The 23,335-nt window shown below is 41.1% G+C and overlaps 1 protein-coding gene across 1 annotated transcript; it reads left to right on the top strand.

The window, feature by feature from the left end:
- Positions 1-55: 55 nt before the first annotated feature.
- LOC135498161 (uncharacterized) lies at positions 56-21,468 on the top strand. Its single transcript, XM_064788348.1, has 3 exons — positions 56-1,071; positions 13,644-13,825; positions 20,538-21,468. Exons 1-3 carry the CDS (start codon positions 954-956, stop codon positions 20,592-20,594), a joined length of 357 nt encoding a protein of 118 aa, XP_064644418.1. The 5' UTR covers positions 56-953; the 3' UTR covers positions 20,595-21,468.
- Positions 21,469-23,335: the final 1,867 nt, after the last annotated feature.

Raw genomic sequence — 23,335 nt, 5'->3', positions numbered from 1 at the left:
TCTCCTGAAGTGAGGTTTCATAAGACTGCGGTAAATCTGAAACTAACTGCAGTTCTTCACAAAATCGTAAGATGGCCCGGTTTGTTGTAAATTGATATTTCAAAAAGGTCACTGCCGATCGATGAGCGGCCGACTCTACTGTTTTTCATATCGTTCTAGCCAAATGTACTTAGTTGAACTCAGGAATGTGACCAGATCCAATTATCCAAAAGATAGTGATGTGGCAAATTACTAGATTATCCTTAGGGTAAAGGTTTAACCGTTGCTGAAGAAAGGGAGTAAGCTCTTTCACGGCGTCAACTGAAGCCGGCTGCCCCGGGCTGTGTAACATTACTATTTGTGGCGACACAATTACAGTTTCAGTTTAGTGAAAAGAGGTCACCCAAGTACCTTCGGCCTGAGGGGAAAAAATGCTATCGACGGAACAGCACTATCCCGTCAGCGACACCATTCGCGACACCATATTATATTCCCCTGGCCTGTCACACACCGCGCTTGTCACAATCTCCAGTAACCAGATTGGCATCGCGCCGTAGACACGTAAGCAGGGAGTTTACTTCGTGAGAGAGCATCCTCCGAAACCTTGAAAGCAGTATCTATTCAGTAAAAAGCAGTTGCATTGAAAGATAGTTTATCTTCTCGAGTAATTAAGTTATTACTGACTGAAACTTCTTTTGGATATCTTCAACTGTCCTTTGACTTTTAACTATCTTTCAGAAGGATATTTTTTTGAATAAAACCTGTTATCAAGTGGGTCGATTTTGCAGGTTCTACTTTGCAGTGTTAACGGCGCTACTAAGTTATCTGATCTATCTAGAAATTAATTGTAGTGGAACTAAAGCGAGTCTGCTGTACTCTATCATTAACGCCATTTTTTAAAGGAGTCGTTGTAAAAAGTATAGTTCGGGCAATTATTTGTTCAAGAAAGTTGAAGAACTTGAGACGACTTATAGATGACAATGGGACATAGGACAATAATCACGTTTTGGAATGTACTCTTTCTGGCCTTAGTGACACAGCTGACCATGGCTTATAGACTCTCAGGTTCTGAAGAATTTGCTGCTTATCCAGGTTAGTACATTTACACTAAAAAATAATGCCGTACTGGTTTTGTTGTTGTTTTTGTTTGTTGTTGTTATTTTGTAAGCCCTACTCAAAGACAAACCTATGATTTACTTCAGTGAAGAGTTCTTAGTATAATATGGTGATGGTGTAAGTTGAGAATGACTGGATTGCAAGAGAGCGATGAAAGTACAATGAATTGTTAAGTTTATTCCGTTTAAGACTTTTCACCTGAACTGCAAAAATTTAAAATCTGGCTGAAGGGTTTATAAAAACAGTGTACGCAAATGTAAGTCAAACCAATACGAAACATTTTCTGCGATATTAAACCACACAGTTTTGCTCTTTCTCTATTTATTAAAGACAACCTGTCACTAAGAAACGTTTATGAAAATGGGGAGATTTGAATGGCCCGGTAAAATTCTATCGTACGTTATCATTCATAAATCTGAGCGGTTTTTTTCATCCCATGAAGTGGCATCACAATTTTAGCGTTTATTCAAGGACAGACAGTCAATCACTGATCATGTCTGGCGTAAAAAATTATATAGTATTTGAACCCGAATGTAGAACGCTCTTCCGATGAGCATATCGACAGTTTTAAAAGCGCTTTTGAACATAGGTGAATTTTCAGGCGAACGGGCGCTTGTACATGTAAGTGTTATTTATTAATATCATTATGAATCAAACAGGCTACAGCGCCTGACTTTCACTTATTGTGCATTTCATTAATGATAGAATGAGATGATTGTTCCATGGCTTATTTGAACGAACTCAGCATTTGTTTCACGCCATAAATATACAACCTATTATGCCGACACCCACTCTTGGTCCATTGAGACTAAGTAACCCGAATGCGATACTAGTGCTAAGCTTGCAAACAAAGGTGTTGCAGAACAAGACCGCAGGCTAGCAGGGGCGATGACCGCGCATCAATCAGAGCTATAAAATCCTACGACTTCAACAAATACCTCGAAAACGTAAAGCTTCCTGGAACTGTCCTTATAATATCGCATTGACGCGGAGGTGTTGTGTTCTTATCAGGTCAGTAAACCTTCTGATGTACCAAATTAATTAATTTTGTCTTTGGTTGTTTGATTTTCTTCGTACGCGATTTCGCTCATGCATACCTTATCGTGGTGATTACTTTTGCAGTTGTTCAGGCAGGCAGCAGGGGTAACAGCGTATTATGTCATCACCCGTCACACCTTCCATTTGCCAGATTAACTGCGAATGGGACAACCAAAATTAATTACGCATGAGCCAATCGCATAAAATAATTTTGTCTTTGATCGGAGACCATGCATGTGCCATCTGTGGGATCAAGAAACTCTCTGGCGCAACTTCGAAAAGTTGAAAAATCAGGAATATATTCCAGTTTGTCATAACGATGTCCCGCGGCGCCAACTAACGACATGACCATCATTTCTCTATGGTTACTGTAAACTACCGTAAATTAACGCGCCTCATTATTTTGCTATCAGCGAATATTTCTAGAAAATTTCAGTCTAAAATTCACGATTTTGATTTGGCAGATTAACATTTCGCCAAAATGCTCGGTGTGACGTCTAGATTTTTGCCTCCATTTCAGCTCCACCCTCGCGCTCTTTGTTGAGACAACCAATACCATCAACGAGGTATTAATTTCTTAAAGGAAAGGCGTCAGCTTGCCCTTGGTTGCAGTAAATCCGATGATGTATTCAGAGATAATTGGATATTTCCATTGATTGCTCTAAGATGGTTATATTTGTCTCCCCCGTCCCTGTCTGTTATTCGATAATAAATCGACCTCTAAGCGTGATATACGTTCCTGGTAAACGTGCTCGTGCGGAATAATACCGAAGAAAAAGTAACATTCATCTTCAAGACAATCTACGCATGTCGTAAATATCTCTGAAGGGAGAAGCCGACAATGGCGGGACAAAGAAGTTTCAATAATGTGAGAATAACTGTGTTGTTTGAGTCTTCCAATGAAATAACGTTGTGTTCTTTTGAGCCAAATAGAGGTTCTTAAAGCATGATTTGGATCCAAAATATCCCAGCTCCGTGGGTTTGTCCTGCGGATAGCAAACAACTTGCAAAGTATGCATGAACTGATTTTGTGGAGTGCAGTGCAGAGTATTTACTACAAGATGTTGTGCATGCGATTGTTCAAGTTACCGGATGGACACTGGTTGTGTGATGTTATGTTAACAAATGGTTATCAAGGCACCCCCACGAAACTGCTTTCACAGGGCTTGATATGCCTTAGCCAGCAATGGCAAAAAACGTAATCATTTTTGAGGGGCGTGCGGCCACCATTATCGCATTCTATACACCTTTCCAGAAATAGGACGCTGAGTGTCCGAAATAATGATGTCATAAGGGGAAACTAGGCCTCATGGTGGAGGGACAAAGGAGATAGCCATGGTTGACCAACTCACTTGAATGCCTTTGATGACGGACAAGGGGGAAAAAATTAGTTCCAATGCAAGCCACCAATTTCGGGAAGCATGTATACCACTACATACCAGCTAATCCTGCTTTCTATTTTGTTGTTATAGAATTCAATCGATTAATACCGTGAGGTGTCGCAGTGCGAAACCAAAACATAATTTCATCCAAGGTTGCTTAGTATTTTGTCACACATACTTCTGATCCAATAATACAGAATCACTTGGCTCTTTTGTATCATTTAAAAATACGTTATAGAACACTTATGTAGTCAGAATGGCTTGAAGGCCGATAAGATTCGGTTCTTTTGATTGAAAAAAATGAATCCTTGTTTGCCAAACAGGAAGACTTGCCTCGCTGTTGTTCACATTGAATCGACAATTCATTATGACAACAAAGCAACATATTATCCTTGCCGCGGTTTTTAGCCCGAGGCAGAAGCCGGAAGTCATCGTGTTGTGATGCGCAGTCGACCACAATTGACGTAAAATGATGGATCACTTTCCGGAAATAAAAATGGACATGACGAATGCACGGCAACTGATAGCTCTGCTATAAACAATGAATGCTAAATATGACAGAATTGCATTGCTTTAAAAACATTGCAGCCCAGAGGATACATGTAGACCATAGAATAATAAAGATTGTTGCTCTGTTGTTGTTCCAAATCATCTTCACCGCATTGAGTCAGCGTTGCAATTCTAGGCAAAGGTCCTTGGTGTCGCCTGCCACATAACCTTACAATAAAAAATAACCTCGCGATTTCGTGGCAAATCACTAGCGAATTACGGCAAATTGGTTCTCGAGAACGGCAATTTTGAGACACCGTAGAGAGCAAGAACTCGGTTTGGGAATGAAACGATATACGCCAATTCACGCCGTGCCGATTGTCTTCAAGCGATCGAGACTCAAAAAAAGAGTTAGTCAGGAAAACGGGCATAAGTGATGGGGGTTGTCAGCACAAATTATTTGAAGAAGACACCGAGAAAAGTCTTGCGGGCAATCATTCTGGATGAAGGAATGTATTTGTCATGTTATAACAATTGTTAGCTCAAGCAGTTACTATTGCCTAGATACTTACACTTTGCTCTTTAGTACATCTACCGTCATTTTGATTTTGATATCGCTGTTGGTCGGTAAATAGTACTTTTGATCAAGTACAGAAACTATACCTTAGTGGTTCCTATCTTTGCTTCATTATCAAACATGTAAGCTACAGCAAATACGATAACACTATGAACTCCTTTTCGAGATAGGGACAATCCAAAAACTAGTTTTTCCATAACAAGATAAGACCAATGTTTTGAATGAAGCGTAAATGTTGTTTTTGGTGTTGATGTAGCACTCACGATGAGAAAGACGAACTAGACAATCTCGTCAGTGCAACTTTTGCTGTGTCTTCTTGGCTTTTCCACGCAAATCGTTCTCCGCGCGAAAGACGGTGTGTCCGCGGGTATGCGACATTGATTTATCATTGACTTATCTCAAAGTTATTAACTAGGAGAGAAAAATAAATCCTAAACGATATCATTTAATAAAATCATCTCCTGTCAAAAAGCGTTCGTTTACCAGCCTTTGATGCAGCATGTTTCCGCTCGGTAAGAAATCTTCCCGATATTAATCAATAGCTAACCGTACTATTTTCCGAAATCGGCTTATGCGTAATCACCCATTGATGTTGAATGGATGTTGCATTGACTTTCACATCCATTATATTAGGTTATCTAGGTTCTGTTTACGAATAAGGTCAAGGATCGACATCACTGTTATATGAGTTATATGACTGAAGTCTAACATTTTGCCATTTTGTTTTTATGTTAACTTCACTGATTATTGTTTGCAATGAGTTGAAATATCTCACATTTGAAACTGGGTGGCTTTTAATATCGTTAGTGGATTTTCGGAGTGGTTCGCCCAACGCAATGGCGGAGATAACATCCGAGGCTTTCCAGGTGACAGAATAGCCTGAGGTTGAGACAAAATCTTGTTTTGTTTCGGGAGATTAGGCCGCGAGCCATATCCAAAGAGGCTTAGTTACTGAATTCGTGACGACATTTTGGGACAAGAGTAAAAATGCTCTCATCGATATAAGTAACGCGCTTACTTCACAAACCAAAAGTCCCCGCAAAATACTTACTCATAAACCAGATATATTGACAATAGTAATCTAACAATCATCTACTATTTTAGTTCACGAGTTGCCGCAAGGTTGCAGGACTGAAGGAAATGATTCGACCACCTGGGAGTAAAATAATGAACTAAAGTAACTGCACTTCACATTGGATGTTCTCGTGAATAAGTCAGTTATACATTTGTGGTTAAAGTGCAACTATTTTTGCGGGAACTTTATAATTATGTGATGTTATCACCTTATTCATCATGATAAGAGCATTTTACCAGACACCTGAAAATAATGATGTCACTTATAACAGCTTTTGGATTCTACCCGGCCACCGCTGATTATTTGAGCATTTCTCCTTGGGGACCGAATATTAAAGCGCGTTGCCCATCGCTAGTCTGAGAACGTGCCGGACAAATGCCTCACCATAGTCGTCAGTTTACATGCTCTCTTCTCCTTGTCAACAGATCTAAAGCAACATAACTTAATTGGGCTTTCGTGGTACTGGGACGATTTAAGTTCTAGATACTTTTATCCCTTGTGGCGCATAAAGATTCGACATAAACGATGTATATAGTACCATTCTGACAAGGGCCTTGCGGATCTATTAGTAAGTTTCAAGTTAACGGTTTCGCCATAAAAATTATTTCCGGCAACTTCGTTGGTTTTATTCCTAATGGTAAACATTAGAAAGGAATGTACGAATGACTAAAAATGACTCCGTCTACAAACGTGAGCAGTGCCGGCAGGATCGAAGTTTTAGTCGTTATTGTTGTCTCATGATGATGCATATACTTAGATTCACTGTCCGTAAAAACAACCTCCCAGGAAAATGTGCCTCGACTTAATGGACCTAAAATATTGGTGACAAGAGCGGCTAGAACTACGTATTCGGAGCTGATCTGAACAATAAAACACCTTCCCTCCGGTGAGATTATGACTCTGAATACATGTAACCAATAACATGTTTTCACATGACTATTAAAGATAAAATATCCAGTTTCACCGATATTCGAGTGCGGTCGTTCGATGCCATTCGACTTTTCGACTAATTTCGGTCAGAATCTTTCAATAAAATTGTACTTTTGTGATTTGTTGGATAGGGGTTTGGTGGCACCAATTTATTCAATGGTCAAGACATTATAATGTAGTACACGCCGGACGCAGTGGACCGGCCTCGTTCCTCACCATAAACGGAGACCAAGTTAGGATAACGCGATGGGCTGCCCAGGGAGTCTACAATGAAGCGGTGTTAGATTGGTTAAACTACCGTATATACCCTAATTCTATAGCAACTGCGTAACGGCGCTTCGTTGGTTTCTTGCTTTACTCAGACATCTTGACTTTCAACCTTTCCAACATATGGCAGTGGTCTTTTTCGACAAGTTCATGTACGCTTGCATGGCTGCTTGTGCCATCCATACGACCGAAGCATTTGTAAACAAACACGGAGACACTCTGGTCGGTGAAAAGCCAACCATTAACCAACATGTTCGTAGAACCAGGGAACAGGAACAAGGAACATCCGATACTTTAAAATCCTTTCTAGGTCGTTGATCGCGCCAAACGATGTGAATCCATGTCAAAGACCCGATTCTTATCATAAATGTATCCAGAGACCAGAAGCAAATGACAAGAGATGAGCAAAACGTGAGAGGTGAAAAGTGAAAAATGACTGAAAATGTCACTAAATTTATATCAGCCCTGCTTTAGAATTTATTACAGTAATCACCGAATAGAGTGACCACAACAGATATATCAATGACATTAGCTTCAATTGTGTGTGACACAATGATGAAAAAAAGGAATTACATCCAAATGGAATTTTCTTATAAACGTCGAATAATGCCATTTTTATAGGATTGTAAGTTAATTGTAACGTGCAGCGTGGGTTGAATACGTGGGTTTATCTTTTTCTTCATAGTAATCACTGTGAAAGCAATAGGTTAATTGGTTGTGATTATTATGAAGAAAAAAAACTAGGTTATTAATTCTATTTTGCATGGAGGTGTCAAGATATGGATAAAGTTATTGTTCCTGAGAACTGAGAAGAATAAGACTGTGCTGATGCCAATGGCAGTTTATTTGCTTTAATCACAACCCGATAAATCAATTGTGGATATTCCCTTTTCCATGAACAGCGTCTAGAGCTACATTTACGTTATTGTCTAGAAATGTCGTATCCTAACTCTAAAACAGTTTCTGCCCCAAGAAGTGTACATGTGGACACAAAGTTTTCGAGAATAAGCCCACGGTGCAACATGAACTGAACTAAATGTTTACCGAGTTTCGTTCACTTTCCGTAGATATCTAAGAAAACAACTCGAATGTCTTGCCATGGCCAAGGGGTACATTTAGTTACACCAGGACGTTACTTTAGAAGCGTCCGTTTTTTTTAAATCGGCGGGTATGCGGTAGGAGGTTTAGAAAATACAATTCCCTGAGGTTTCAAGCAGGAAGTTTCGTATGTCTGAACGTCAAGGCGATTTGTGATGGTTCCGCCAACACTTACATTATGTACATGTTGCGCCAGAATCTGACGAAGTGACATTTGCTGCTTTGCTGATCATCTCGATCTTCGGTCTTCGGTCTTCGGTTTACAGACACCCCAGCCTTTCGGGCTCATGCGACTTTTGTGACGCCGGTGTAACATCTGTGGTTGTTCCCCATGTGTCAGTGTTTCCAAACAATAGGCAGCTAGAGAGACCACGACTTTTCAATAGGGGGGATACACAGAAAAACTTGTCGATCTATTTTTGAGCGTTCCCAAACAATGAGGAGAAACACTCAAAAACAGAAACACTCAAAAACATTACACCGGTGTATATGAGAAAATGGTGATTTCTATTCTTGCAGAGAATGTTGGAAACCTTTTGTGGACAAATACTTGGCATTTGTCTTCTGGTTATCTCATCTTCATGTACCCGGCCATGATAAAACCAGCGCATATTGCAGGGATGGGGCGTTAATTTCCAATCAATGTCAGATCTTTGCTGATTCACATGACCGGCTTCTAGCGCGTGACAATGATATTGCATTTGTCAGTCCTCCGACAGTCTGTTTACGTATGCATCAATGGCATATTGTGATATCAGTGATATCAGATGTCATTCGATGCGTCTATTGGTAGAAAGGGCTGTCAAAGAATAAAAATGACTGATGTGGCCACAATCATTGTCGACAAAATGAGGTTTCTTCCTATTAGCCTACCTTTTCTGTAGTTTTTTATGGGTTGCTTTTCTAAACCTCTTAGAGAGTGAGTATCAACCATAATCAAGAATAAATTCGGACTACTGTATATATATAAAACTGCATTTATCAGTTATTGTCTATATCAGTATGATTGCCTCTCGTCGTCTATTGATTGGATCCCGCTTGGTTTCTCCTCAAGAGAACAACATACCAAAATCCGTAAGAAACAATAGGGCCGGACATTTTTTCCAGGGAGACATTTTCTACTTCTACACCACACACCTTGGCGAAGATTCGGATCAATCGTATTTACGTTGAGGTGTAATCAGGCTCAACATTCCAATACCTTACCGTCCCTCATTATACCTCAGTGCCTTGGGTGACAAGGTGCGATCTCAAGCAGTCCATGTCTCTTCTGCACACAATCATTATACCAATTTCATCCCAGCGCAAGGCAGTTCCTGTGATAGTAGAAATATGCCCAGAGCCTTCATTAAATGTTAAACCTGCCAAGTTCATTCAACGAATTTCTGACTGATGACGTCCTTATGATGTACGCATCTGAGTGTCATGTTGTTATTTCTGGTCTATGTATGATAACATTTTGTTACTGCTCATGGTGTAAAAACCTTCATTGCGTCTTTCTTCGTGATGAACAAAATTTGTACCAGCGTAGGTAGACGATTTAGACGCTTTCTGTAACGAAATCCGTAGTTGAGACGGCAATCTTGCAAGACCTTTTTTGTAAGAGCACTGTACAGAGAGTGTTAATCCCAATCATCTATTTGCACCCAGATTCCACCTTCTCCCATCCGTTCTACTGATTACACTAGAGTCTGAACACCGACTGCAATCAACATCAAGTCATGTTGAACAAACCTCATTTAACAAATGTATGACTCAAAGGGTTCGTTTTTCCTGCCGCCGATTGGAAGTGCAAGAAGATGTAAACCAGTGAAAGGAAAAACTACTTCAATCGCTGAAAACTATTACTTCGCAGAAAACAGGGGGCGGGTCGTGCATTCTACAAGCTGATCAAATGATATCTCTCTTGCCAGACAGATTCTTAGCACACCATGAGGTTCAACCGAAAACGCGCAGAGCACCTGAACATACAAGTATAAAAAAAGAACGTGCCAGTGTAATTTGTGTAAAGTTTTTAGGGTGCATAGGCTGTGACCGATCGCTATGATTCTCTCCCGCCTGTAATCCATTCCACGAATTGTGGAGTGCTGGATTCAAAATGGCGGTCTGTGTTGGTGGGGATTCACGCGACGACGTATTTAAGTTTATACGCGACTGCGTACCGACTATTGTACCATCAACATCGGTCCATCTGCGTTTGCGGTAACATCGTGTAAATGTATTTACTATTTCCTCAGGCATATTGTCATATTTCTATGATTTTCAAGCGTCACAAAATTAGAGGCAGAAAGTACAGTCCAAGTCACAAATGACATCCCTCCTGCTTCGCGTCAGTGACGCGCAACGTACCAGTGACGCGTTCATCTCGATCTCTTCGCGTAAATTACGCGCGACCTACGCGCTTGGTAGCGCGTCAATGAGGCGCCACTGACGCGCCATTGACCCGATTAACGGGATGTCAATTGTGATTTGGATTGTAACAGCCGCTGATATTGTTGGTTCGATGTTATAATCACTAATGGGCGAATTGGGAAATTTCGGGACGGAGTTATTGGCGCTAACAGAATTATCATCATTTCGTTTGTTCCTATTACATGTATTTGGCTATACACTCAACAACCTACCCTATGGAAAATCCTGGCTCGAGAAACGAAGCACTGAAATCAGTCCCATTACAAAGGATCCTGAGATACAGGTTTTGGGTACTCCTACACCGGATACAAAATTTGATTCGTTTGAAATGTCGAGAGGTGGAGTATATTCAAATCCACTACGAAGTGGTTGAGCAAATAACCATCTGTCAGCTAATCGGGGCGCAGACTGACCGGCACTCTCTCCCGGCAATTCCTACGACAATGTTTAACAACTGCACCTGCTGATTTGAAGAGGAAATGAAGTTGAGATATTCCGATATTGCAAAAGTTTTTATGTCAACAAACTTTAGATCCCAGAAGGCATTTAAAGTATATCCGGGAGTGTATCTGTGAGATTGATGCACAGAAAGTAACCATGCCTGTTGCTCATCTGTTGGATTAAGTTGCATTAATATCTCGTCTAATAAACACGGCCGTAATCACTCCCCACCCCACAACCACCTACTCTACCTACGCCACTCGTAAATGTGATCCATTCTCTTCCGGTGACCATGATAACCAGTTGGCTATTCTCCACTTCCCGCTTCTAAGATAATCATTGCGGACATTTACTCTGACGGCAATCGCTCCCCTGGGTGGTAATTCTCTATTCGCCAGATTGTTTGGCGGGAGCGGCAGTGAATCAATCCATCATTGCGACCACCAAGTCGAGTCAAAACATGTTTTGTGTGGTTTGACATGAACCTATCAGCCTTCTGCTGACCAATTCAAATCGTAAACTGACAAATCTAAAGCTGGTAAGTTGACTTCAAAGTTGGTCAACTCACCAAGGAGTTTGGTCATCAGCAACAACCTTAAATTTGTCAACTTACCATTACGCTGACCAATTCAAATCGTAAACTGACAAATCTAAAGCTGGTAAGTTGACTTCAAAGTTGGTCAACTCACCAAGGAGTTTGGTCATCAGCAACAACCTTAAATTTGTCAACTTACCATTACGTTTTCAGCTGAACCCGGGGCATTTAGGAACAACATGCGAATTAACATCTTTCACGAAGCCCCACCACCAACCGCTTTTGGAGAGGGATTGTAACGCTATGCTATAATAGGTCCAACCTCACCCAGCTAGAAATCAAAATAAATCAACAGTCATTACTATATTCAAGCAAGTTCGCTGATGCCACTGCGCATGACCACCTACAGTTTTCAAACCGACGACGTATTTGACATGGTTTTTGGAAACACCACACGCATAATACTTCATGTGCTTGTATACGCGCGTATACTATGGAAATGTATATGTTGGGAAAGTCGAAATATCAGATAAATTCCTCTCCTATATGTAGGCCACCATGTAATCTTGACTTTCAAATGTTAATACATTCTACGTCATAGCTACAATCCAACCTCTTGCGTCAAGAATAGCATTCCGCGAAGATGACGTCACTGCAGCTGCTGCCCTCTATTTCCCCATCCCTGAATTACAGGCAATGTCTGACAAACATGCGGTTTCGTAATGGATTCAGGCTTTCTAACTAGGGCAGTTAGATTCAATCTGGCACATGTCCGAGTGTTGGAAATACTACATAATTGTTCTGAATATTTCTCTCTCTGACTCTATGGTATCATTCATGCTAAAAACAATGCAGGATCAAAGATAATTGACTTTGAAATAAGCTCAAATGCGGAGAAATAAGTGTCGATGTCCGACTGTCACGTGACTAAATCGTCATCAATATCTTATGCAAATGACCTTGTGAGCTATAAATAGTAACTTCGCGGAATGCTATTGGTGGAGGCGCAATGACTCGGGACGAGGCTGGTCAAAGACTGTCATACATGTAGGGAGAAGTTGAAACGGAAATTGAAGTTCTAGTGTTTACACCGTTAAGCATAACCTGGGGCTTTTCTTGCTAACTATGTCTGTTTTGATATAATTTTCTTTGTTTTATGTAAACATCATTTTTAGTTTAATTGTAAGGACATGAAACGAGTTATTCAACAACTGAAACAAATTTTATGAAATATCACTTTTGCAAGCAAAATCTAACCCTTTCTGTTCATTTCCAAATTAGAACCAATGGTCAAATTATTACTATTACTAAAAAAGACCCTGAACAGCCAAGCAGGTCCCTTTTTTCTGTGACTCACTGAGAGGCGAACGAGCATTAATTCCGATGATCCCTTGGTGAAAGCGGGGTGAATGTTGATGGCACGGTGCCAGTAAGACAGATACATGTAGTTGGGTTCGCGTGGGTAAATACTCCAATCTGTGGGAAATAAACTGACGAATTGTGGCAAAATTGACAATTCAGCTATAAAACATGTGGCCTCGAGCGCAAAAATAAACAACAATTGTAATGCCGCGACTAATAAAAGACGCCTGGGCGAAAGGCAATTTGTACGGAGGAATAAAAGATTATTTTCAAACGAAGTAAACTGTAATTTGGTTTTTTTAATTATTACGTGTTGCGGAGGTACGCTGTAGGTATTGTGACGTCAATAATTCCATTAAAAAAATGTAACAATATATTTATAATTCATATTTATTTCAGAGAGCCGGGTAAAAATAGGGCCTTGATAATGAAAATGATAACGTCACATTAGTGTCAACACTATATATACTCCTGGAAAAATTTACCTGTTTGTTAGCTGAAACGTTATCCCACGGTGATTTTCAACGCTCGGAAAGTTTGGGAAACATGATTTAACTAAAAATCGTGGAAGAAATAATAGATTCTTAGCTCACAAACATGGCCTTATTGCACTAACGTACTGTTTCAATGATCCCATCCTGAAATAATAGGTTCGAGTAAAACATCGTCATGAAAATATCAATAGTTCAAAACGTGGGTCGGGTGAAATGAGGGAGACTAATGCGGAGGGGAGGGGTATGACAAGACTGGCGCTAGAGAACCATCGACCCATGCAGCTGAACCCGACTGTCGCTGATTAGACGGTTCAGAGACTGTCCACTCCAACCGTAGACTGCCGATGGTAATAAAATGCCTAAATCATTTCTGTTGGCGAAAGAAATCGGCTCGCTAATGCTATATACTTCTTGTCGAATAAATATTCTTGATTTGATATCTTTGCAGAAAATAATGAATACCAAATGCTGTCCAATATGAACCACATAGAGAAACGAAAAATAATAGAATTCGCCAAAGAGATACTGCCGCGGCGACCAATAAAGTTACCGGACGCGGTGTCTCCGTCACGATTTTTCCACGTTTATGGACGAAAACGGAGAGACACCAAGGCAAAACGGCAAAACGAGGTGAGTTACCCTTCCCCATTAGACAGCCGATGTACATATATTTCATGCAGCGATATTTCTGCACAAACATATCGCTGCATGAAATATTTGGTCACTTTTGATTCATCTCGCTGGCGTCTCATAGGAACTGACTACTGACACTTTCACCAAATAATTCGAATTGTTTGGAGCCGGCTAACACCGTTCTTCTTCGTCTTCCTCTTCTTCCTTAGAAAATACAGACGCCTTTCTCGTCCAGATCGATCGCGTACTCAAAAGAGAAAGTTGGCGCTATATTAATCTAATATCGTTGATATATTATTAGCTTTAGTACCTTGATACAATAGTAACATCATACATTGTATATAGGGCCGAGCTAAGAGACTTGAATATACGATAGAACTTTAAAACACTGGCAGTCATTCTGCGGCGAGTCGACTTCTCATCAGTAAACTTTGAGGCCGGAAATTTCGACATCTTAGCCGCTCTAATATACATGTACATGTAACCTTGGTATCGTATAAGAAAGGGGGAGATCTGAAAGGAAGAGGAGACAAATGTTGGCAGATATCGCACTCATAGAATCAATAATTCTTTAATCAATTATTTAGATTACATACTTGCATAGCAAGGGCCTTGAGCTAATTCCTGCCCACCATGACTAAGTGTTGAAAAGTCCACGGCCTACTCGTTAACATGAGCCATTTTGTTAAGGCAAAAAAGTTGAATACTGCCTGCAGAAGCTTGACAGTGGTGATATTTTATGCTTTGTTACCTCCAATCACTTTATCTTAACTCACGGTTTGCTTTCAGACGTCGGAAAATTTTCATTAGAAGGTTTTTAAGCATGCGCATCAACACATATACCGGTGTTGTTGTTTTAAAAAACGGGAACCCGGAAAAAACTTTTTTTCCCATCTGATGCACAAAATACTATGGGCACGAAGTAAGATATATAACAATATACTTTTAAAGACAAGAACCGATAAAATGTTTTTTATCATCTGACACAATTATTTATAGGCACCGGTAAACCACGAAATACGAAACGGCGCAATGAAATCAAAACGAAATAGAAATCAACTCCTGTGAGATATTCAGATTCTAGTCCGCAGCTAATACAGGTACAGGTATGCTTCAATGAAAAATAAAAAACTCAAGCGGAACAGCGATTTCTGGTCAGTAGCCCTTCTGTAATCAAATAGGCGTATCAATAATCAATTCGAATGAAATACAGATTTTGGAGGTTTGCCTTTCTTAGTTTGAATTATATGTTCATATTTATGCCAAAACGCAGCGTACCTCGAAATCTGTATTGCCCCAAAAGCTAGTTATTGAATCATACATTAAATAAGACCTTTCTGTACCAAACTACATGTACATGTAAAGTAAAAGCATTTACTATTCTTTATTCATATCACCCAACACAGAAGAAGAGCAAAGTATTTTATAGACTCGAAAATCATATCTGATCAAAGGAAAGGCTTACCCCTCACACAGATTAGCTTCTTTAGTCTTTGCACAGGGATCGTTAAGAAATCTGAGGCAAAGGAAGGTCGTCGCGATTGTTTGCACGTGTTTGTTTGAGCGCGATGTTAAAAAGAATCAAACCTTTCATCGAATGTCTGCTAGCGGTTGTCTGAGCGCGATGTTAAGAACATATCAATATTTGCAACGGTGAATGTTTTCATTATGGAATAATGAAGGCTCTTTACTTCAGCTCTATCCGGTTTTGGTTTGCGTTTATCGCAGGCTATAGCGATCGACCCCTTAAATATCACCGAACACATAAACACCTTGGTTTAAATCACCGTGACACCAGATTTCGGCCCGATCTGATTCTCGACTTGGCCACCAGGGGGATAAAACTGAAAATATAAAGAGTGTCCCGAGCAAAATAGCCGTATCATCGCCAAATTTTCATCACAGGGCTAATAAGAATACAGGATAGTATCCGCAGGGTTTTAATTTGACCTTCTATTCAAGGTCACAGAGGTCAAACGGCGTAAATTGGCCGCTATAATAGGGTTTAACTTAGACGTGTATACTCTCCGATATTCAGATTTAGCGGAAACTTGGCTTATTGTTTTTATGTTAGTGTGAATGCTTCCTCAAAATTTGTGATCACACGAACATATCTATCATGTATAGCGCGAGAAGAACATCAGCGTCTTCACGATTTTCCAAGTAATTGGATTGCAATCTCGTTCGACGTCCATTCACGCGCTTTGAAAGAATTTTACATCTTATTTCTAAAATCTGTTTTTGCATAAGCTTCTTTTTGCCAAGTGTTCTAGTTCGCTCATCCGGGTACGGAAATAATTCCCTGTGCTATGTCGGTAAACTCTGAATCCAGTTATGTTTACGCTATGTGCGAGTTTCTGGCGAGGCAGATATTCTTTTTGAGCCTATGTAGGCAGCCTTAACGATTGAGATGACGATGACAGGCAAAACGTGCAGAACCTATCGCTCGTTGCCACAAACAAATACATGTACACTGATTGTATGCATATAAAGGATTTGTTAGTGAGCCTCGTTCCCGACTTTCTCTTGTCCGCCATGTCTGTGTTCCTGGTTCGTTCTCGTCAGTCACACGACCAACCCATTCGGTTGACTTTGCGTGTCCTAATTTATTGTCGAGACAACTTTGACCATGCCTCCAGTGGCCAGATTCACCGCTGACCGACGTTGTATTGTGTGGGATTGGGAGCAAAAACAGTCGCGCGATCGCCATTGTTCTCGGTTTGGGAATCGAATATATACTCATGTTGCCGGGTCATGATGATGTTGCGCGATTTGACTTGTTCGATGACTGCAGCGCACACACCCAAAGCCTCAACATTCAGCTGGTCAAGGTCAACAATGAAAAAAACTTTACGGCGGTCAAGACACCTCAGATAACAGTCACGTAACGGGGGTAAATTCGACTTCACAGAGTGATGCTGACCTCAGAGCCCAGTCTCATGTTGACCATGGTTAGACATTTTTCAACAAAAAAGAGTGACGAACTGATACCTCTCTCGTCTGTTCTTGTAACAGCAGCCCGTGAGCCATTCCATATTCCGGTCAGTCCTACTAAGTCATCATCTAGAAATAAATCAATTTACCGTGGCTGACGGTTCATCAACCGGTGATTCTGTCGGCGTGGTTTGGCACTGGTATGACAAGTAAGGACAATATTTACAAAGCTTTCTTATTGGTTAATGATGTCGTACGTGACTCAAGCGCATATGAAACTTTTCAGGCGGCCGTTTAGGATGTCTCCTGATATATAATGGGTGACCTTTAGAAAGAGTGCATGGCATTGTGACTGCATTCATGTTTTCCTGAGCCACCAATGAATACGAAGGAGGATGTGCATCACGAAGAACAGAAGTATTGTCGCGGCGACACTAGGCCTACTTGATCTATTTCATTTTATTACTATGTTAAGTTATACGTCACCTATGTTTTATGTAATCTTCAACCGTGTATGTTAAGTTAAGGATTCGAGTATTATATTTCATAGAAGCGAGACGTGTTGTTTGTGTGCTTCCCTTCACATACCAAAATACAGACGAACCGCCCCTACAAGTATCTACTAAAGATAACATGCCTTTGTTTTTTTCAAAATGGCGAAGTCTTGTTTGGGAAATTTCCAGTATCACCAACTTTGAAGTGGTTAAACAAGACGAAGTTTGGAAGAAGACAAAAACCCTTTGTCTGCTTTAGAAGAACGGGCTATCGGTTTGGGATGAGAAAGATAGGTATACAAATGGACGAAAAATGTCAAACAAGTCAAACAGTCGTGAGATATTCAGACTAAGTAAACTCTATCTGTCCATGATGATTAATAGATTAATCATTAACAATGCACCAGCGGGCCAGTTACGAAGTCGTATTTCATAGGTCAAGGCTCACGGCGGAGTTGAACACGTCTGTATAACTTTCCACTATGCAAGTTGAAATATAAATATGATATATGAATGTCCAAATATTCACAGATTCGTTGCCGTTCTCAATCTGGATATTTTCATCAACCAACTTTAAAAGAATAACCCTCCTCGAACCACTAACACTCGATGTTATCCTCTCCATTGCATACACCAACCGATACTTGACTGATAGTGTAATCTTTATTAATTCTTGCTTGTGTATGTCACAAAATATTTTTGTGTCCACCTGCCACTTGCTAGACATGAGAACAACAAAATTGTCTTCAACTTTTCATCATATCAGAGATTTCATTAAACAACCAATTACGCGTTTCGCTAACTTTATTATTGGTGTGCTGACGTTGATCTGGGTAACATAACATAACCTTTCGGACTTCGTGAGTGGTCGTCTCCAAACTAATGCTAATTTCCTACGAAGCGTCCCCCTAAACCGAAGGTGATCGGGGGGGGGGGTTAACGTGCGTTGTAAGAAACTTTGGGAACGTATACTCCGCAACCCATCTGAACTGGCGATTTTTCTGAGTGCTTACCTGTATGAAGTTTGAAAAAATTCTTGTTAATGCACCACTCACTACATAATAAAAATGCCACGATTGTCAATTTTTTTAGCGCTCTGCTTTGTTTCAACAAATCCCATAGGAATTTTGTATTTGCAATCAATAAAAAGTACGAACTATTATGAGCTATTTCCCGTATTACTAAATGTAGTCGCGTTACATTCAAATGTCATCGCTCGACCTTAAATACACCAAAACGAGTTCGTCCATTTTCATACTTTTCCGCCGACATGTACAAGGTAAACTCATATGAAATGTCTGTTAATAACTAAGAGAATGTAGACATGACAGGGTAGGATTTGAGCTCACGTCCTTCGGATGACAAACGGCCATAAAATGTTAAAGCGTGGGGGGGGGGGGGGCGCACGACCAGCGTTTTAGTCTATTACTTCAACATTTTCACCTACAATACAATAATCAATACTTTCTCATTCCCTGTTCAAACCACCGGCGCAGATCAGTTAGCTACATGCATATATGGCATGCAAAACATGTTCAAAAGAGGGTACATTCAGATATTCACATTTGGGAATTCCATACTAATGACTCGACGCATCAATTGCGGGCCAACTGAAGCGCGGGAAACGGAGGGGCATCGTATCTCTCGTGCGGACTTCAGCCTGGCCAAATTGAAGTCTTACTTATCTCGTAGACAAGGTCGACTTTGGTTGGGTTTGTATACAAAGCAGCCATACAAACTACTATCACTTCCAACAAGCCTCGGGGCGCAGCTGGTAAGCTCGGGCCACAAGGAGGCAAATGCATGTGAGATCAAGTCGCAGAAACCTTTTTTTCATTCATAACAAACGAACGTTTTCTTTTGCTATTAATGTAGCGCGCCTTGTGTCATCAAAGTTTTTGACAACACAAAGCCGATCAAAAAAACGGTCTTTTTCTATTAAGGTTCAAGGGATTTCTATCGTGAGAAAATCGTTTTGCAGGGCCGGAGAAGCGAACATTTACCGTTGATTTCCTCACGATGAAAGATAAAATGACGACGGCGACATGACCTCGCGAAAATTGACCTCTTAGTCTGTCACGTGCGGACTCATGCGCCACCCGTGGGGCCTAATGGTACTAGAAAGCTATTGACCTCTGCGAGGGCAGGCCAGATTGGAGAGGGCATGCTTGAACTCATCGACCGCCCGGCGGTTGACACAAACGTATCAAAAGTGTTTAATGATCTCATAAATTTTGATTACATGTAAATACGTATATCATCAAAGTGTAGTGGATTCCCACCTTCCTCTTAGCCATGCAGTTTCAAGGTTCATATATCAATTTAATGAAGGTGTATAAAGTTGGTCTCACCTCTCTCAAGTACCTCTTGGCCTCTTCGACATCTGAACAAATAGCCTTGTTAATGCACCACTCACCCACTGGTACATGTTCACGGAAATCGCCTTGGGAATTGCGGGATTATCATCAGTGAGATAGTCAGGAAATGATGAGAGAACGATGGTTCACCACTGTAATTAATGTGAGCCTTGATATTATTTCGTCAGCATTGATCATCGCGAACATATGGCATGCATGGGTCTAATCACAAGCAATAGATTCAAAGCAAATACTGTATGATATATTTTCTTTTATAATTCCGCCGCGTTCGCTAATTCAAAAGAGGTGAATTCCAAGATTCTAGCCTATCTTCGACGTTCGACTTCACCAGGACCTCCAGATACATGTATCTCTTTTCAACATAGACAGAAACTTGTTTTTTATCCGCCATCATTTCCCCATGCAATGGCTGTGACCCGATCCACAAGAAGCTATAGAATATTCCGATAGAGGTTGTGTCACCTGGATCTACTTACATCGTTCCCCCGCGGCATGTCATCGGCCGCTGAGTAAACGCGCCGAGCTGTGATAGAAAGAGGTTTGGGGACATCAACTCCATGTTTCCGCAAAGTCGTACAATAAGTTACATGCGTGTACATGCTTAAAGGAATGTTACAGGCAAGGGCCAAGTGGGCCAAAATTGGCCAGATTAAGCTTCACGAAGCCACCTGTAGGTGTCTCACTATTTCATAGTACATGTACATGTATATACGAGGAATATTTTGTCGCCAAGTCAAACCAGACCCAGTCTTCTCTGACATTTAGACCACCACTCGCGCCCCATTGGCTTGGACTTTCCACAGTCCTCCTTTGAAGGTACATCCCGTCGTCCACTGTCCATGGAGAATAAAGTAACAATTTCTTGACCTTGGAATAATTTTTCTCATCATTTTCTACTTCCAGAATCTGAACTTCAATGTAGCAGTACTAAAGAGCAAGATCATTCGGCCATCCTCGTGATCTTGACGGGCAAGTAAGGATCCATCCACCACAAGGGTTGGTCCAGGTTAAGGACGGGTTTATACAGGATTATTCCCAAAGAGTCAATTCACAGGAGAGACATTGGATAAACTTATTAATGACCTTTTTTTCTAACTTCGTCTGAATACCTGGCGTTGTAGGGGTATCAAAAACCTTAATCTCAGGATGTAATCCAGACATAAGCAAGCAAGACGGTATCGAATCAGCTTTAAGAAGTCGGGCATTGTACCCTAGGTGCCCGATTGGCCATGTACTTTTATATCACAGTACTTGTCGGGTGCGGTAGAGATCTGCAAAAGACGACTTTTTTGTGCACTATCAATAGGCGAAAGAAGGAGCGGGTTTTTTTCCTCCGAAAGATGAACTCAAAGACTAACGTTTTTGTTAGAAATTTTCTAGGCTCAATTGAATTGACATTTACCAAGTTCACCAGAAGCCATTGCCATTTGAGAATGTAGTGCAAGATGGGTGGCAATCTGCCATTTTTTGTCCATTTCGAGAATATGTTAAAAATCGAATTCAGGCGAAAGGAAAATGCATTAGGACAGTCAAGTTCAATGTTTCACACTGCGTAAACCTTTATTGCATTAAACCAGACCTGGAGAAGGATATCGAATATGTCACTAACGAAATGTTCATAAAAATGGCATTTGACATTTTCTTGCATTGACATCTTATATCTTACACGTCCTTGTCTTTTGGTGATTTCAAAACACAAGATTTATAAAATATCTTCTGTTTTTCTCGAGGTCTTTCCTCCCCTATATTTCCCTTGGAATTATCATCCTAATTGACAACGTTTGTTAAAGCAGCTGCTCTCCGGAATAAAATAAACATGAAGTAAACTTGTAATTTGGCTTCAAATTCAAAACTTGTAACTTTAAGCTCCAACGACATGTAGAACTTACCCAGCTTACCAAGATGCCAGCTTCCTAAAGCCTGCACCACACGGTGAAAACTTGCGTGATGCAAGTGACACGCGTGCATGTTGCGACAGGCAAATTCTCACTGTGTGGGGTCGTTTTTTGCTGCGTATCTTCCCTCGCGAGTCGAGACGCAGCCGATCTAGCATGTTTGATATTTTCTCGACACGCGAGGAAGTTAATCACCGTGTGGGGGCTACCTGCAGCAATGTTGCGCGAGTTCGACGAATCACAACAAGCAGATCGGTCACATGATTTATAGGTCAGTCACATGATACCAAATAACCTATAAATCATGTGACCGATCTGCTTGTTGTGATTCGTCGAACTCGCGCAACATTGCTGCAGGTAGCCCCCACACGGTGATTAACTTCCTCGCGTGTCGAGAAAATATCAAACATGCTAGATCGGCTGCGTCTCGACACGCGAGGAAGATACGCAGCAAAAAACGACCCCACACAGTGAGAATTTGCCTGTCGCAACGTGCACGCGTGTCACTTGCATCACGCAAATTTCACCGTGTGGTGCGGGCTTAATCGCCTTTCACACCTCGTAAGTAGCACAGAAGTGGAACATTTCAATGACACGGAAGCAAATACTATCTGTTCTTGACTCGTGTTCATGAAACCATCCCCATAAAAAGATTAGGTGCAACATGAACACAGTTATAGAAAAAGCCATAAGCGCTTGCGGCTATCGATTATCCTTCGTTAGGGCGATATAGCACATTATTGTGTTTTCAGCTTTAGCCACCTAGTGGCAAAATCAGGAATCGAACCGGACTGAAATTTGGTCTCCCAGGTGTCATTACATAGGGGAACATAATTACCAACATTTCAAGTCGATTACTCAAGTAGTTACAGAAAGTGTATTGCAAGCTAACCAACGACGACCTCGACGACATAAAGATCACAGTGAGGTGAGCTAAAACGGAAAAGCTCGGTAGGATGACAGACTAGCGAAGAGGGTTTCCTTATCTGCCATTCGCTTTCCTGGTTGTCCGTCCAAAGACGGATCTCGGACAATTGTCACAATCACGGACTCGCTAAATACGGAGCGATAGTGCTGAATGACACAGACACATTTCACAAGTCGGTATTAAAAAGAATGAAGCAGCCGGTCTGCAGGCACAAGTAGAAGTGTTTTCCGGAGATGGCCGGATTTGTAAGACCAAAGACGGATCCCAGACGGACAGTGCTACAATCGCAGCTTCCTGAGACATCGCGTTATTTGTCGGTACTCGATACAGAAAACTGATTTTCAATGGATGGCGTGGCGTTCGAATTAATCGACTGATCGCCCATCAGAGGTCTCTGTGCTGTATATTGAGCAACGATAGAGAGAGGGCTAGAGTCTCGGCTGGATTCCACCTAACCTTGCCATGTAAGTAATCTCTCCGTTTGCGACCCAACTATAGTTATCTCATTCTACAAAAGAGGGCAGGGCAGGTAGGAGCCAGAGGACGTTGGACTTTTTTCCTGAAGACAGTTGGGAGCCTGGATGTTCCATGTCACATCAGAAGGACGTTTGAATGTTCCGCTTTCAAATTTCCTCAAGGTGTACTGGGTCACACCCAGAGGACGTTGGTATGTTCGGGTTTCAGCTTTTCTTTGAGGACAGTCTGGAGCCTGGATGTGCTATGTCACATCAGATGGACGTTTGATTGTTCAAGTTTCAATCCATCCTTGAGGACAGTTTGAAGCCCAGGTGCGCTGGTTCACACCCTGAGGACTTTTGAATGTTTAGGTTTCAACCTTCCCTTGGGGACAGTTTGAAGCCGGGATGTGTCATGTCGCA

Source organism: Lineus longissimus, chromosome 1, assembly GCF_910592395.1.
Source record: "Lineus longissimus chromosome 1, tnLinLong1.2, whole genome shotgun sequence".
In the NCBI taxonomy this organism is placed as follows: Eukaryota; Metazoa; Nemertea; class Pilidiophora; order Heteronemertea; family Lineidae; genus Lineus; species Lineus longissimus.
Note: the sequence above shows the minus strand (reverse complement) of the source record. Positions and strands in the feature narration are given on the sequence as shown.